The sequence below is a fragment of the Cetorhinus maximus genome, chromosome 6 (assembly GCF_964194155.1).
Source record: "Cetorhinus maximus chromosome 6, sCetMax3.hap1.1, whole genome shotgun sequence".
In the NCBI taxonomy this organism is placed as follows: Eukaryota; Metazoa; Chordata; class Chondrichthyes; order Lamniformes; family Cetorhinidae; genus Cetorhinus; species Cetorhinus maximus.
Genome location: NC_135884.1, coordinates 84,800,564 through 84,818,560, shown reverse-complemented (window position 1 = coordinate 84,818,560; position 17,997 = coordinate 84,800,564). Strand labels below are relative to the sequence as shown.

Below are 17,997 nucleotides of genomic sequence, written 5' to 3'. Positions count from 1 at the left end.
TACAATATAGAGCCACCAACTTCCTTTTTCCTTCCATCTCCTCAAAATAACTAGATTATTGCAGCCATTTTGATGGTGTACACAACAGAAAAGCTGCTCTTTCTGTGAATTACCATGCTGTTTTTTCTTGGTAGTCCTTACAATTGATATCAACAGCTAGCCAACCTCACTCCATCCATGATAGCAGCGGGTGAGATCACCGGACCTATGTTCCTTATCACGCCTCTTAAAAATCCTAAAGCACCTCACAGACGAGGACTTGCTTTCAAGCACAGTGCCTCGTTGTACGGTTAAATGTGACAGCTATTTTAGTGCTGAATGTTACCCCAGAAACAGCAGAGGGGGAATGAATGACCAGCATGCTTTGCCCTTTGACCTCCAGCTAAACTAGGATTTTTTTTTTAAGTATTGAAGGTTGAAGGCAACAGATGCCGGCCAAGACTGGGTGATAAAACGAGTTCGATTTTGCTTTTCATCTCTTTGATTGTTTGTGTGCAGCTCGGTCATTGCCTCTGACTGTGAAGCAACTAGATGGGATGAACCTGGGTCCTTTTGACCCAATTCCTAGGTCCAGTAGGATGCTCAGGGTTAATAATCAGACAATCTCACTCAAGCAAGCACTTTTTGTGATGGTGATTTAGAAATGTTTTGTAATGTCCTTCCAGATATTTTATGAATAAAGCATATTTTTCAAAAAAAGAAATCTCACTCGAGCAAGGCTGGGGTGCTGTGGTAAACTAGCAGTGTTTACCTGAGATTCCAGTTCACCTGAGTCCAGGTGAGAAACATGGAAGCGGTTCCTGCCCAGCACTGTCATCTCTCTCTCAGTTGATGAGAGTAAAACCCTCTCCGACTTGTGGTATAGCTAACTTGAACTCAGTCCTGAGAGAGGGAATCTGCCTATTTATTCCATATGTGAAGAAATGCCCTGATGGAGCACACAAGCCCCTGCTGTCTGCCAGCTTCCTATGATGAATTGTCCCTGAGAAACCTTCAAAAACCTTTAACTCCTGCTTGTGCCTTGACTCATGCTGACATTTGGATATCACCGGTACAGTAATTAATATAAAAGCAAAATACTGCGGACGCTAGAAATCTGAAACAAAAACGGAAAATGCTGGAAAAACTCAGCAGGTCCGACAGTATCTGTGGAGAGAGAAACAGAGTTGACGTTTCGAGTCCGTATGACCCCTCTTCAGAGCGGACTCGAAACTTCAACTCTGTTTCTCTCTCCACAGATGCTGTCGGACCTGCTGAGTTTTTCCAGCACTTTCTGTTTTTATTTGGTACAGAAATTATACCGCCCAGCATGCAACCTTGAGTCACCAGAGGTATGAAGTTGACCCACCTTAAAGTAGCCTATTAATTACTCAATGCATTTATCACCCAGCCTCTGAAACCGAAAAAATTAAGTGTCTTAAGGCTGAACTCCTTGCACCAGCTCTGGATACTCAGCAATCCTTCTATTTAAAGCCTCTATTTGAGAAATATCAGCATTTTAAATTAAGATGAGAAGGCTGTGGCGTGAATGAAACCCATGAATAGAGCCTTTCAGAGAGGTTAGTGAACATAGGCATTTTCCATCTCACAATTCCTAACATCAATCCAGTTTGCCTCCTTTCACCCCGGTGGTCACAAGAAGCAACAATAATGGAGTTACCGAGTAATCACAGCCATCTATCTCTATCAATCAGTCTGCCAACAGCCCAAACACACAGGTTTAAAAAAACCCAATGTTACACGGTTTTGAGAACCTTACGGGGAGAAGGCGGGAGAATGGGGTTGAGAAACTTATCAGCCATGATTGAAGGGTGGAGCAGACTCGATGGGCCAAATGGCCTAATTTCTGCTCCTATGTCTTATGGTCTTATATGTCCAAAGTCACCTGCTCCTTCTAAAACTGTCACATTTATCGCACTTTGTCTCAAATTACACACATTCTGCACCCTAAAATGTTAATTCAAAGAAATCTAAGTGTTTTCTTCATCTTTACTTTGCTATCTTATCTATTACTAACTTTTACCCCTTTCATTCCCAAAGGCACTGACTGTGATACCTCATCTATGTGGCCACCCTTCATTTGAGAGCCTGGACGGGGAAATGTTGGGCAAGTTATTCCACCATAAGAGTCATCACAGCTGCATCAAATCTTGTCTTTCCTCCCAGTGTCGAACAGGGCCCTGTATAGCAATCAGAAATAGGGAGCCCAGCAAATTAATTTTTATTCCCTCTTTAGCCCAAAGACAGCGAGCTGGGTTTGTAGCAACTTCTACTGCCTTCTACCCACCAACCCATTCAGATCAGTTTGACTAAACCAGCATGGCCTGGAATCTTCCTTTTCTATATATCGCAGTACTGTAATGTGGGCAGGGTAAAAACTTATCCGCCAGGCTACACTTTCTACAAAAACATAAATATGCATTGAAATCTGGAGTTTTTTGGTTGTAATTTGCTGAAGTTATGTAGTTTTTATTGCTTTGCCTTTAATGTATTGTTACGAACAGGAGAGAGACAGGCAAACTGTACTTCTTTTCTCGCACCACCTGTCTGTAAGCAGAAAGTGTTTTGAATTATTTTTAAAGTATGCTGTGGAGTGTTTTCCCAAACACTAAATTTGTATGATCCAATTTACTAATAACTTGCAGCAATCTCACGTTTTGATTACTTCAGAAGGTTAGTTTATTCACATTCAAAACCCGGGGTGGACTGTTGACAACTTCCCACTGCAGTGCACACATACACCCACCCCCACCCCCTTTATTGTGTGTACAAAAGAAAGGAGTTTTATAACTATGGATAGTAACAGTACAAGAACCACAGAAATGAATATTAGTTCAAGTGATTTCCAGTGTCCAAGAAGTCAAAGTCCAGAGGGTGTTTCCTTTGTGGCTGAGTTCAGTCCAATGAGTTTTTGGTTGGACAGGATAACACAAAAATCCTTGAAATGAATGGCGCTGCAACATGATGGGCTTTCTGTGCTCAGACCACTTGGCAGGCGTTGCTCAGAGATTTTAAAATCAAGCAGGCTTTGTGGAGTTGAGAGATGGTAACTAACTGTTTGCTCAACCGAGCGGCTAGAGTCCTTTCCAGTTGATGTTGAAACAGCAGTCTGCTTGGGAGGCCAAAGAGGTAATGTTAAAACTGTCCAAAAGGCCAGAGGCTTGAGTCATATGACATGGCCCATTAAGGGTTAATTGCAGCTTAACAATCGATTTCTGTGCTTCTAGCCAGAATTCCGTTGTTCCCCCTTAGGAGACAGACGAGGTGGTTATGACCATCCCTTCTGGTATAACGAGCTTCGATCTCTCTCTCTTATGATAGTTCAGGTTGGGGAGCCACTTTCTCTGCTTTCATTGATTACAAGGGGTCTGAGATGTGAGATTCCACAGACTGAGCGAGGAATTATTTTGTTCTTGTAACTCCTGGTGGTAGCTCTATGGTCATGTGACTTGTAGCAGCCATCTTTTCTGGTCAACAGAAAATCCATTTTAAACAAAAGCAATAAGAATAAAGTTTTGAACATAGTGTTAGATTTCTTTTCATGTACTGGGAACCCAATAGCATTGAGTTTGGGTTGACAAGGTAAGAGGGGACTTTGTTGATAAGTGGAGACACTGATTCATGCTCTGCACCCTTGGTCACTTAAGCTGCTTGTGGCAGGAATTAAGACACTGAAAGGACTCAATTCTCTTTGATCCTGTGTTGTGGTCCATCTGGGAAATGGAAAGCGAAGAAGAACAGGAGTTGAGAAAGATTTGGGATTGATGGGATGAGGATAGTTAGGGGCCATGGAGATCGGTGCGGTTTTATTTTCTATTTAGATAAGTGGTTGGGACCTGGGCAAATGAGGAATGATATCCAAGTTTGATCATACCAAACTGTAATGGTGAGGTATGCTAATGTACAGAAACTTCCAGGAGGGCATTGATAGCAAAGGGGGTTTATGGCTGGTGGCTGCAGATCACTGTATGTGTTGAGGGAAGAAGAAATCAAGTCAAAAGATGCTTACGAGGAAAGAAATAGTGGGATCTAAGGTGCAGGAAGGTACTTACATCTTCAATGGTATAAAAATTAGATTAAAAGCAAATGGCTTTGTGCAGAGTGGCATCCAATATACAGACATATGAAAATGACAGGCAGGAAAAAGGCCAACTGGTCTATCAGGCCTACGCCACATTCATGGTGCCTAGAGCCAAGCAACTAGAGATTTCTTACTTTTCATCAGTCGTATGATCTCCTGGGAGGGGCAAAAAGTGAAACAGGATAAAAGTGGCGAAATGCCTGGAAATTTCCTCTCCAGGCCCCTCAATCAAATCGAGTCCTGAAGGCCACATGGACAATGCTTATGTTAACTATTAAATCATGTTGTAAGTCTTCACTAGACAAGTCGATGTTGCCAATGTAGCAGGAAAGGAGGAAGTAGTAACAAACTAGTGGAAAAGTTACCTGGTTCAGATGGGATGCCTCCAAAAACACTAAGGGAAGTAAGAGTGGGAATTGAAAGCCACTGACCACAATCTTCCAATCCTGCTTGGATATCAAGGTGGTACCAGAGGACTGGAGAATTGTAAATGCTACAGCACTGTTTGGAAAAGAGGAATCGGAGATTCTTGGCAACTATGGGCCTGTCAACCGAACATTGGTGGTGAGGAAAATTGTAGAGACAAAATCCAGGACAAATTTGATAAGCATTTAGAAAAGTATGGGCTAATAAATAAAAGTCAGCATGGGTTTGTTAAAAGTAAATCGTATTTGACAAACTTGATTGGGTTATTTGAAGTAACAGAGAGGGTTAGGAAGGTAGTACAGTTGATGTTGTGAATATAGAATTTCAAAAGACACTTGGCAAAGTGCCACATAATAGGATTGTCAGCAAAATTAAAGCCCCTGGGATTGAAGGTTCAGTGGCATCCTGGACACACAATTGGCTAAGGAACCCCAGTGGGGATAGGATTACGTAGGATTATACGGCCCAGAAACAGGCCATTCAGCCGAACCGGTCCATGCTGCTGTTTATGCTCCACTCAAGCCACCTCCCATCTTTCCTCATCTAAATTTACCATTGTAACCCTCTATTCCCTTCTCCCTCGAATGCTTGTCTGGCTTCTCCTTAAATACATATATACTATTTGCTTCAGCCTCTCCCTGTGGCTAGCAAGTTCCACACCGCTCTGGGTAAAGAAGTTTCTTCTGAATTCCCTATTGGATTTTTTGGTGACTATCTTACATTGATGGCCTCTAGTTGTGCTCTTCCCCATAAGTGGAAACATTCTCTCTGTATCCACTCTATTAAAACTTTTCATAAGTTTAAAGACCTCTATTAAGTCACCCTTCAGCCTTTTTTTTTGAGAGAAGAGAGTCCCAGCCTGTCAATCTTTCATGATATGAAAACCCCTGCATTTCTGGTATCATGAATCATAAATCCTCTCTGAACTCCGTTCAGTGCCTCTATATCCTTTTTTTAATATGGTGACCAGAACTGCACACTGTATTCTTAAGTGTGGTCTAACCAATGTTCAATATAGGTTTCGTATAACTTCCCTACGTTTCAATTCTATCTCTAGAAATATAGCCTGGTGCTTGGTTTACTTTGTTATGGCCTTGCTACCCTGTGGCACAACTTTGTGATTGGTGTACTTGTACTCTGATATTAAGACCACGGCCCTTTTTAATGTATTAATGACCTTGATTGAGAAATACATGGCATAATTTCAAAGTTTGCTGATAAAAAAAAACTTGCAAAAGTAGCAAATAACAGTGAGAATAGTAACAGACTTAGACATGGATATGATTTAGATCATATTTAGATATATTTAGACTTAGATTTGGGATCCTTGGCTTTATTAATAGACAAATAGAGTACGAAAGCAAGGAATCTATGCTAAACCTTTATTAAACACTGGTTCGAACTCAGCTAGAGTATTATGTCCAGCTCTGGGTACCACACTTTAGGAAGAGTGTCAATGCCTCAGAGCGGCTGCAGAAAACACTTACTCAAATGGTACCAGAGATGAGGGACTACTGTTATGTGGAGAGACTGAAAAGCTGGGCTGCAGAGAAGGGTAAAGGGAGATTTGATAGAGGTGTTCAAAATCATGAAGGGTTTAGTTCAGTAAATATTAAATTATTAAATAGTTCTAGAAATGGCAGTTGCTGGGGTGAAGCGCTTCACCTGTGGGATGTGGGAAATCTGTGACGTTTCAAGTGTCCCGGACAACTATATCTACAGGAAGTGTACCCAATTGCAGCTCCTCACAGACCGCATGGATCGGTTGGAGCAGCAGTTGGATGCACTTAGGAGCATTCAGGTGGCGGAAAGCGTCATAGACAGGAGTTTTGCAGACGTGGTCACACCCAAGGTACAGACAGATAGATGGATGACCGCTAGAAGGGGCAAGCAGGCCACAGAAATCCACTGTGGCTGTCCCCCTCTCTAACAGGTATACCGTTTTGGATACTGTTGGAGGGGGATGGCCTATCAGGGGAAAACAACAGCAAAAGCCAGAGCAGTGGCACCACGGCTGGCTCTGTTGTTCAGCAGGGGGGGTCAAAGCACAGAAGAGCAATTATCATAGGGAACTCTATAGTCAGGGGCTCAGATAGGCGCTTCTGTAGTCGTGAAAGAGATACCAGGATGGTATGTTGCCTCCCTGGTGCCAGGGTCCAGGATGTCTCTGATTCTGAAGGGGGAGGGAGAACAGCCAGAGGTCGTGGTACACGTTGGTACTAACGACATAGGCAGGAAGAGTGACGAGGTCCTGCAGCGGGAGTTCAGGGAGTTAGGCAGAAAGTTAAAAAAACAGGACCTCTAGGGTTGTAATCTCAGGATTACTCCCTGTGCCATGTGCCAGTGAGGCTAGAAATAGGAAGGTAGTGCAGCTAAACACGTGGCTGAACAGACGGTGTAGGAGGGAGGGTTTCCGATATCTGGGTCATTGGGATCTCTTCCGGGGCGGGTGGGACAAGAAGGACGGGTTGCATCTAAACTGGAGGGGCACCAATATCCTGGCTGCGAGGTTTGCTAGTGTCACTCGGGAGGGTTTAAACTAGTATGGCAGGGGGTGGGAACCAGAGCAATAGGTCAGCAGGTGAAATAAATGACTGGGAACTAGTGAATATGGCCAGTAGGACTAAGCGGAAGAGTAGGCAGGGAGAAATTACTGAACACAGTGGGACTAGGGATCTGAAATGCATTTGTTTCAATGCGAGAAGTATAACAGGCAAGGCAGATGAGCTTAGAGCTTGGATTAGTACTTGGGACTATGATGTTATTGCTATTACAGAGACTTGGCTGAAAGATGGACTGGATTGGCAGATAAACGGTCCAGGATTTAGATGTTTCAGGCAGGATAGAGAGGGATGTAGAAGAGGTGGGGGAGTTGCACTGCTGGTTAAGGAGAATATCACAGCTGTACGACAGGAGGACACCTCGGAGGGCTCATGCAGCGAAGCAATATGGGTAGAGCTCTGGAATAGGAAGGGTGCAGTCACAATGTTGGGGTTTACTATAGGCCTCCCAATTGCCGGCGGGAGATTATGTAGGCAGATTTTGGAAAGATGTAAAAGCAATAGGGTTGTTGTGGTGGGTGATTTTAACTTTCCTTATATTGACTGGGAATCACTTAGTGCTAGGGGTTTGGATGTGCAGAATTTGTAAGGTGCATCCAGGAGGGCTTCCTGAGACAATATGTAGATAGTCCAACTAGGGAAGGGGCAATACTGGACCTGGTATTAGGGAATGAACCCGGCCAGGTGGTCGAAGTTTCAGTAGGGGAGCATTTCGGGAAAAGTGACCATAATTCAGTAAGTTTCAAGGTACTGGTGGATAAGGATAACAGGAGTCCTCGGGTTAAGGTGCTTAATTGGGGGAAGGCTAATTATAACAATATTAGGCAGGAACTGAGGAATCTAGACTGGAGGCGGATGTTTGAGGGCAAATCAACAACTGACATGTGGGGGGCTTTCAAACGTCAGTTGATAAGAATTCAGGACCGGCATGTTCCTGCTAGGATGAAGGATAAGCATGGCAAGTTTCAGGAACCTTGGATAACGAAGGATATTGTGAGATTAGTCAAAAAGAAAAGGGAAGCATTCGTAAGGGCTAGAAGGCTGGGAACAGATGAAGCCCGTGGAGAATATAAAGAAAGTAGGAAGAAACTTAAGCAAGGAGTCAGGAGGGCTAAAAGGGGTCATGAAAAGTCATTGGCAACCAGGATTAAGGAAAATCCCCAGGCCTTTTATACATATGTGAAAAGCAAGAGGGTAGCCAGGGAAAGGGTAGGCCCACTCAGGGACAGAGGTGGGAATCTGTGTGTGGAACCAGAAGAAATGGGAGAGATTCTAAATGAGTACTTCTCATCAGTATTCACCAAAGAGAAGGACTTAGCGGTCAATTTGTCTAGGAAAGAGTGTGTAGATAGCCTGGATCATGTTGAGATCAAAAAAGAGGGGGTGTTGGGCGTCTTGAAGAATATTAAGGTGGATAAGTCCCCAGGGCCAGATGGGATCTCCCCCAGAGTACTGAGGGAGGCAAGGGAGGAGATTGCTGGGGCCTTGACAGAAATCTTTGTATCCTCACTGGCTACAGGTGAGGTCCCAGAGGACTGGAGAATGGCCAGTGTTGTTCTATTGTTTAAGAAGGGTAGCAGGGATAATCCAGGAAATTACAGGCCGGTGAGCCTTACATCAGTGGTAGGGAAATTATTGGAGAAGATTCTTCATGACAAGATTTACTACCATTTGGAAGCAAATGGGCGTATTAGTGAGAGGCAGCATGGTTTTGTGAAGGGGCGGTCGTGTCTCGCTAACTTGATCGAGTTTTTCGAGGAAGTGACAAAGATGATCGATGATGGAAGGGCAGTGGATGTTATCTACATGGATTTCAGTAAGGCCTTTGACAAGGTCCTTCATGGCAGACTGGTACAGAAGGTAAAGTCGCACAGGATCAGAGGTGAGCTGGCAAGATGGATACAGAATTGGCTTGGTCATAGAAGACAGAGGGCAGCAGTGGAAGGGTGCTTTTCTGAATGGAGAGCTGTGACTAGTGGTGTTCCGCATGGATCAGTGCTGGGACCTTTGCTGTTTGTAGTATACGTAAATGATTTGGAGGAAAATGTAACTGGGCTAATTAGTAAGTTTGCAAATGACACTAAGGTTGGAGGAGTTGCAGATAGTGAAGAAGATTGTCAAAGGATACAACAGGATATGGATCGGTTGGAGACTTGGGCGGAGAAGTGGCAGATGGAGTTTAATCTGGACAAATGCGAGGTAATGCATTTTGGAAGGTCTAATACAGGTAGGAATTATACAGTAAATGGCAGAACCCTTAAGTGCATCGACGGGCAGAGCGATCTGGGTGTACAGGTCCACAGGTCACTGAAAGTGGCAACGCAGGCGGATAAGGTAGTCAGGAAGGCATATGGCATGCTTGCCTTCATCGGCAGGGGTATTGAGTATAAAAGCTGGGAAGTCATTCTGCAGCTGTATAGAACCTTGGTTAGGCCACACTTGGAATATTGCGTGCAATTCTGGTTGCCACATTACCAGAAGGATATGGAGGCGTTGGAGAGGGTGCAGAGGAGGTTTACCAGGATGCTGCCTGGTCTGGAGGTTATTAGCTATGAGGAGAGGTTGGAGAAACTCGGATTGTTCTCACTCGAGCGACAGAGATTGAGGGGCGACTTGATAGAAGTTTACAAAATTATGAGTGTCATGGACAGAGTAGATAGTCAGAAGCTTTTTCCCAGGGTAGAAGAGTCAATTACTTGGGGACATAGATTTAAGGTGAGAGGAGAAAACTATAGAGGAGATGTGCGGGGCAAGTTTTTTATGCAGAGGGTAGTGAGTGTCTGGAATTCGCTGCCAGAGGAGGTGGTGGAAGCAGGTACGATAGTGGTGTTTAAGAGGCAGCTTGACAAACACATGAATAGGATGGGAATAGAGGGATACGGACCCCGTAAGTGCAAAATGTTTTAGTTGACAGGCAATATGATCGGCGCAGGCTTGGAGGGCCGAAGGGCCTGTTCCTTGTACTGTACTTTTCTTTGTTCTCTTCTAAGGTGCACTTTCTGCTCCAGCCAAGAACTGGTCCAGCTCTCTTTTAGAAAACACAAGTCTGCAATGTATCCCAGTAGCTTGCCAAACAACTGGCCTATTCCGACTTTTGTATAGTTTTTATATACAAGCAAGCAAGTGATGTTTAATTTATACAGGTTATCTTAATGTTGGAGTATTCTGTGTTCTTTTTGGTGGCCTGTCATAGGGATGAAAGAGTACAGCAAAGTGTTATCAGAATGATATCAATAACATGAGGTGCGATATGTGAAGATGGGCTCAGAACTTTGGGGCTTTTTTTCTGTAGAATAGAGGAGCTTAGGAAAGAATTTGAGTGGTTTCCAAAATTCTGAAAGATTTTTTGCCACTGGTTGATGAGTTAGTAACAAGAGGCTGAAGATGGCCACTAGAAGAACAAAGAAGGAAGTCAAACATAGTCTCTTTAGGACAGAGGGTTACTAGATCATGGAAAGTTTTACCACGTGTAAATAGTTGAGACACGAATCCTATTTAAAAAGAAATTGGTTAGGTGAAAAGAAAATTTAACACAGAGCAAAGGAAGGGGATTAGTGTGGCTCCACTTGAACAGCTAGCACATTGGGCTGAAGGGTCCCCTTCACTGCTATATTCTCTTTGACTCTGTAAGGAATATCTCGGAGCTGGTATAGCAGAAGTTAACTAAAGTGCAAATCCTTGGGTTACCCTTTGTCTACCTAGCTCCCAGTTGATCCCTGTCTGAACAGAAGCTCAAAATAGAGTTGAGGTAAGGATTATTAGGTTTCTTCACACCATCAGAGCGAGGCACTTATTGCGATTGCCTGAACTGAACTGCCAGAGCTAACGTAAATAAAGCTGTCTGCATCCCAGCAATGTCCAAGCTTTCCCCAGTAGCCCCCATTTAGCTGGAAAATTGGGTTTTCTTTTTAAATTCACCCTGAGGGCATGGGCGTCGCTGACGATGACAACATTTATAGTCCATCCCTAATTGACCTTGTGATGGTGATGATGAATTGCTGTCGTACTTGTGGGGAAGATTCTCTGGTAATGCTGTTGGGTCACGAGTTTCAGGATTTTAACCCAACAATAATGTCCATTTAATCTCCTCCTATTTGTCTTGCATTGACTGAAATTGTTTTGATTTCCAGGCCCAGTGAGAAGCCCACAACCCCCAACAGGCAAGTCCCTTCAGAAATCGACTACAGTGAACTGCTGCAGCACTTTGAGAAGGTACAAAACAAACACCTGGAAATCAGGCAGCAGCGGGCAGGCCGCAATGATCAGCTGGAGAGGAAACACCCACGTGAAACAGAGCCAACTTATTGTGTGTGATGGGCCGTCTGTCAAAGGACATTGTACGCTCAACTGTCGGATTGCCAGCTGTGGGACTGACTGAACCATGGAGCCTTTTTGTTGGGCTGCCCCACTGCCTTTGCAATGCAGATTCCTTTACCACTACTTATACTCTCAGTACGTGGGTTGGGCAATATTCCTGTGTTATTTGTGTAGAATTTTTAGGTCTGTGAGAACCTCAAAGTGGAATAGTGATCATTGTCACCCAACGTTCCCCCTCATTTCTCTTTGCACTGATCATTGTTCTGTAATGCCCCCCCTTCATTCCTCCCACATGGTATTGCCTTTGCACTGATCATTGTTCCCCAATGCTCCCCTTCAATGTTCCCAAAAAAGTCTTCGTACTATCACTGCTTACCCAGGTAATGAGCCACATACAATAATTTCTCTAGTCCAGAGATGTTTCATTTTTTGCTTTTGTACCAATCCTTACATGAATTTCCATAAAATACACCCTCACCACCTCTCTTCCACAATGGAGATCAAATTCTGTTCATCTCAAACCAATCTTCATCTCACAGCAACAGAAATTAACCCAGTCAACAGCAATTTGGGAAGTTCTCTAGCAGCCATAATTTACAATTTTGTTAGGTGAACTCAGTCAATGTGAGTAGGTTCTTTGTCCCCTTTTTAACCGCACTGTCACACAACACTTTAAAAGCCCAGTCAACAGCTTCATGAGCAGAGAGTCAATATGGACTTATCTCTTGTCAAATGGCTTTCTTAAGGGCACAAGGCTGACTGCTGTGGGCAATACGGAAAAAGTCTCACTGCTTCTGTAGGAGCTGTTCTTCTCAGGTTAAGGCACATTGCAATGAGAATAGCGGAAGCTTTATCTACGTTTTGCAGTGATATACCTGACCTAGTGTTGTTTGTTGCTAATGATGCTGGTAATGGGCAACACTAGCATCCCGCATTCTGGTGAACATCAAGATCACACTGGTGCGTTCTTACAGGAAGTGATGGAGCAAATTATTGTCAACAGAATTTAAATCAGATATATCTCATTAAAGAGAGCAGCAAAAGGTATTCTCTGGTCACACTTAACTTGGTTGAAGGTTGTTCATTGATATCCAAAAAGTGTCATGATGTTGAATTGAAGTAGTCCACAGGCTGTATAAATGGTGAAAGATTTGCTAAAAACCTCCTATAAAATCAGGTGCACCAATTGCTATTTTGGTATACACCAGTGTGATTTGTGAGGCTCAGCTGTGCCACAATTTGAAGGACCTGTATAGAAGATAGGCTGAATCCTAAAAACCTTCAGAATGCAATCAAGAAATGGAATAATAATCTTCCCCACGTGTAGGGATGGGCTACACATCTTGCCTTGCAATTAAAGTTCCCGTCTTGGTGACCCGCTTTCCAAAATTGACAATGTCAAATTCTTTTTATTCACAAGACTGCCGAAAGCAACTACAATGCACCAAACTCTTTGTTTTAAACTTTCATGGCACTCAGGTGAGGGGTGGGGCAGTGAGGGAAATGTTGGGGATTGAAATTTTTGCACTATGATAAATCATGTCGGCCCTGTTACTGATCTTTGGGCTTTGTTATTTTGCTGAAACTTTCATTAGCCCCTCGTTGCTGCCTGTCCTTTGATCTATTACTGCTGCCTATTTATGTCAACATTGGGTCACGCAAAGACCAACATTAGATGTGCCAGTCAGCCACTGGAGTGGGTACACACAAATCTGAAAATCTTGTTTTACTGTCTTTGTTCAAAGTTTCTTATTTAAATGGAACAAACATTGATACCGTTGCATGAGCCAATACGATGGAGGTAGAGTGGGACTTGTGGGTTCTGATTTACTCAAACTACAGAAAATAGTCTCTGACCTTGTGACCAAAACTGGAGCAGAGCCTGTTTACTAATAAACAATGGCAAGCAGTCTCACCCCGAGTACAGCAGGATTATTTCTCCAGAATGCAGTGGAGTGGAGGAGAGTTATACAATACAGATTGTGTGTGTGTAACATCAATCCCAGTCACAGCAATGCAGGTTCCAAGCAGGAGAATTATCCAGTCAACTCTGTTCTGGCTGGGAGTAGTGGTCTCACTATATTCAGCCTTTTTCAATTTTAAAATGGTGGGTGTGAACAGACCTCATCAGACTGGGAGGGAGCAGGAGGAACTTTCTCCTCAACCTGACCCATTGAAGGAGTCACGTTATCAGTAGCTCCTTCAAACATGATCAACACTCGCTGTTTCATTCAAAAGATTCTAAATTCAAGCATAAGTTTTTTTTAAAAAATTGTAATTTTTTTAACAGAGCAGCCCTTACTAAAACTTATGCCTTTTAAGCTCTGCCCTTTCCAGTTTAGAGACTGACTTCATTGTTAGATAATTTCTCTGAGACAGAGAAATATTAATACCCATTTAACCATCTCCCATGAAATAAAATTGTCTTGTACAAAGTTTTTAAACTCACCAGGATTGGATCCCATTTCCGTCATCAGAATCAGTTGCTCTGGTTAGATATGGCTGTAATTTTATGGTTCTGGTTGATCTGTAAGCCACTGCATGTTGGACACCGGACCTGCTAGTCAATGCACCCCTGCCCTCGTCGGCCACCAGCCCATGCCACCCTTGGACAGCTGGCACCCACTGAAGCGCCTCCATTTCTCCAAATTTGTGTTCAAAAACTGAATAATTGCACAATTCACTTTTTAAAAAAATAATAGAATTCACTAAAGTTGATTGCCCCAGCATCATACAGCTTCCTCTTCCTCTTCCTCGCCCCCTTTTCCTCTTTCTATTCCTTCCCCACTTTCCCCTCTCCTCCACCTCCGTGTGTAAATCATGGCTTTTATTAGTTATGTTTGGGAATTAAGGTAGAAGCATCCCAAGCTGAAGGTAATGAATTTATCTGTGTCCAGGTTCCACTCAGCTCATGCTACTGTTAAGAATCCTGTAGCTTTTTGTGTGGGGGAAGAGAAACAGAAATTAGAATTAACCTTTTATATCTATGATAATGTACTTAAATCAGTTTTAAATGAGCATAGTGCCCATACACAATGGATTGTTTATGGGTGCTCTTTTTGTCCAGCATGACATCAGAATTTACACAGAGGAAACACATCAGTGGTTTAATTCCATATATTGATGACACACATTATGGTAAAAATTGCAGTTAATACATTTTAATGTTGTGAGATATTCAGTTTATCTGAAATCGCACTGTTCCCACCTCCATGGACAGACCTGTACCCATCATTACCTCACCTGCAGTGTTATGTGGTGACAGATCTGTACTGTACCTCAGTTACACAGTGGCAGGCCATGCTGGACCCAAGGTGATGCAATGACCAACACAGTCCAGGTTTGGAAGAGAGATCTGGTTGTACTGCTGTGTGGTTTTCACAGCTCGAATGTGAACATTCAACACATTTCCTGTAACATATTATCACATTATTGCTTATAATTTGAAAGATGTTTCATATCCTTTTTTAAATTTTAGATTTTGGTCATCCTTTTTTCTCAGTCAGATGGGTGATTTTAGATTGTTAGCACTGTTTTTTCACATTGACACAGAAATGTACAATGACATCTACTAGCTTTAACCTGCATCTCTCGAAAATGAGCAGTGGGTGCACATTGTGCTCTGTATAATCATGCTGAGTGTCCCAAGTGCACCATGCCAAGCTGTTTGATCCCCAGGGCAGCCTTTATCTTTGACATTTTTTGGCTAACTTGTATTATTTTATTCTGATTTCCTGAAATCCGGTCCTAATCAGTGATTCGGCTGCGCAGTTCTGGCGCAGCTGGGGAGGTAGTTAACTGGATGTTGTTTACTACAATGTGTGAGTAAAGAAATAAAAGGCTGTGTGCAGTATGTTCTTGAGCACTTTCTTCTTGTGGCTGAGGGATCTTTTATTGCCTCACCCCACCTGTCTCTATCTAAGCAGTTGTATCCAGACCAGTCATTTGTGCCTGATTTCCCACTCTGCTCAATTGGCAAGTGTTTCGCTTGCCTAATAATAACCTGTGTGGGTGTGTGTGACCTGCCCCTAAGTTCCTTTGGCTTGGGGTGAACCTAATGCAGAACCCATTGTGTTGAATAAAATCTCAATGTACTTCAATCATTGTAATCCTCCTCTCCTAGGGACCCATTTATCTACAAGTGATTTGTCAGGAAACAGCATCTTGGGAATTTGCTATCCATGGTGTTGCTTTCCTTAAAGAGGGGGTAATGCAGATGCCACTTCGGGGTTGAGTGAGCAGCAATGGGGGCAAGATCTGGCATAGCGATCAAATGTCACAACTGAATGACAGATGCTGCAAGTACCCCTTGTTGGCACCGTTTTCTGGGCACAGCAAATCACTTGCCTCAATTATGTTTAAGATGAATTATTATAAATTAGTGGTAAATCTGTTTAGTGTCCAAAGAGGAACAGCTAATCATGCCCTTAGATTGTAAATGATGGCACATCCGGTGCAGGAGAATGAACATTATTAATCCTGTTTACAAGAATCTTGTCCTTTGAATTTGATATTTAAATAAACTTGTGCTGTACATAGATGTGTAAAAGAACAGATTTACCTTTAATCCTGTTTATGGGGCAGCTGCTTGTATTTAAAGAAGCTTTGTGTTAACTTGGGAATTTTCTTTGTAAGTTTATCCATGACTCCTAGGTTCTGTGGTGCATATTGTTTGACAGCCATGATATTTCAGGTCTGGGATTTAAAAATATTTTATTTCCCTTGGCCAAACTATAGGAGAAGGGTGGGCCTGAATTCTCATGCAGTTCTTGAGGCAAAATGGGGGCATTTGAAGTGGAGAGAAGTCAAAACCCTGAATGGAGCAGTTCTCAATGGTAACATCTCTGAACAATTCTTAGATAGTCTGGAACCCTATCCTGGCAACTGAAGCTCAACTAATCCTAGTAACAAAGCAAGAGTAATTTCAGAAGGAAACTGAACAATATAACAACAGACCTGACCCCATTTAGATTTTGTTCCCTCTTTAACCAGGTCTAAACATCTCCTTTCAGTAAAATATGCACTCATTATAAAACTGCTGGTCTCCTTTGATGAGTTATTACCTAAAATCTGTGATTAAATAAAAGTTCACTGTCTCTTTGAAGTTGTATCATCTTTCATGTTTTCAAAAGGTATTTGACAAAATATATACTTGGCAAAACCCAGTAGTGTATTTGATTCCTGATTTTTGATTTTTTTTTAAAGAGTATTTTACTTTCCATCACTCAGCAAGCTACCTCACTGATAATATGGTGGCTGGTGCTACTTTAAGCCAACACTATGTCACTCCTGGTATGTTGATACCCAAGAGCAGCCAAGATATCTCTTGCTCCTTCACCTAGAATTTGCTTGTTATTATCATTGCCTTGTCTGGTGATAGGGTAGGTTTGGAGGGAGGCCTGCTTTAACCAAAACAAGAGGTTATCCTGGTTCATGCTGGGGATCAGAGGTTATTGCTTCTCAAATGAGGTCCTCCTATTCATCATCTTCAACAATTCTACGCGAGATATGTGCGAGAGTGTCATCAGTACTGAACATGATCCTGTGTGCCAGTGAGGCTGTATATATTAACAGTGTTGCACTGAGCTGAGAGCTAGGACAGTTAATGGTGAATGGCATTTAATGGGCTCACCAGCACAGTGGTTATGTGACTGCCTGTTAATCCAGGGACCTGAACTAATGATTTGAAGACATTAGTTCAAATCCCACCATGGCAGCTGGGGAAATTTAAATTCCCCACACAAATGTGGCACCATGTGCAATCTCTCAGTTATTCCTATAATTAGGAAATCTCACTTTCCCTCTCGATTCCTACTTAAGTCATGTTCACCAGCAGCCATATTCCATCCGAGGTCCCCAGCGAAGGTTAATATCAACTAGCACAAATCTATGAACCCTCTCTAATTGGGTCACACCAGCCTTGATGGCGTAGCTTTCCAAAGTTCCTTTTCAACCGACCAACATATAACACCTGGTTCGCAATCTGGCCTTCTGATACAAACTCTCAGCTCTTTCAAATGCCTGAGCTATTTGCACCACCTTTTAGGATTTAGTCCATTTTAACTCACTCCTACATTGCTGCACCAAGAGTTTCTGTTTTTCTTCTTACAGCCAAACAGCAGAAAAACAACCTTCACATGGAGCTTTGCTGACTTCACCTCTCACAAATTCTGTGTGCCTCTCTCTGCCTCTGTCTGCTTTCTCTTGTGTCTCCATCTGTGTGCTGATTGCCTTCAGCCATCAACTCTCCTCTGTTTTGCAACTCTGTGTCTAGCCACGTAGCTTCTGTCTTAATTTATTTCCTTTTGGTACTGCTTGCAGGTCAAGGGTCTCGGTTATATGGACCAGTGCTACATATTATCTAAGAAAATTACAATTGATCCCTTTACAATTGATGCAAACTCTTCAAAGTACTTTCCAAACATTCTTAAAAACATACAGATTCCACAGACTTTTTAAAGAAATTATGAATTTTCCTTACTGTACTGCTTCCAGATGAAAGGTCATCACAATTATTCCAGCTTGTGTTTCTCTCCAGAACCAATGCAATGAAAAGGTCTAATAAGAATAAAACTGGGCAGATTATTTGGCATCAATGTAGGCACCAGACAT

At 42.7% G+C, this 17,997-nt stretch overlaps 1 protein-coding gene across 3 annotated transcripts in view; it reads left to right on the top strand.

The window, feature by feature from the left end:
* Positions 1 to 16,550, top strand: part of vac14 (vac14 homolog (S. cerevisiae)) — a 353,410-nt gene extending 336,860 nt beyond the window's left edge. For all 3 annotated transcript variants that reach the window (XM_078543974.1, XM_078543973.1, XM_078543975.1), the window contains exon 20: positions 11,199 to 16,550. In XM_078543974.1, the coding sequence (XP_078400100.1) occupies positions 11,199 to 11,382 (184 nt within the window). In that variant the 3' untranslated portion in view covers positions 11,383 to 16,550. The remainder of the gene's footprint in view (positions 1 to 11,198) is intronic.
* The last annotated feature ends 1,447 nt before the right edge of the window (positions 16,551 to 17,997 follow it).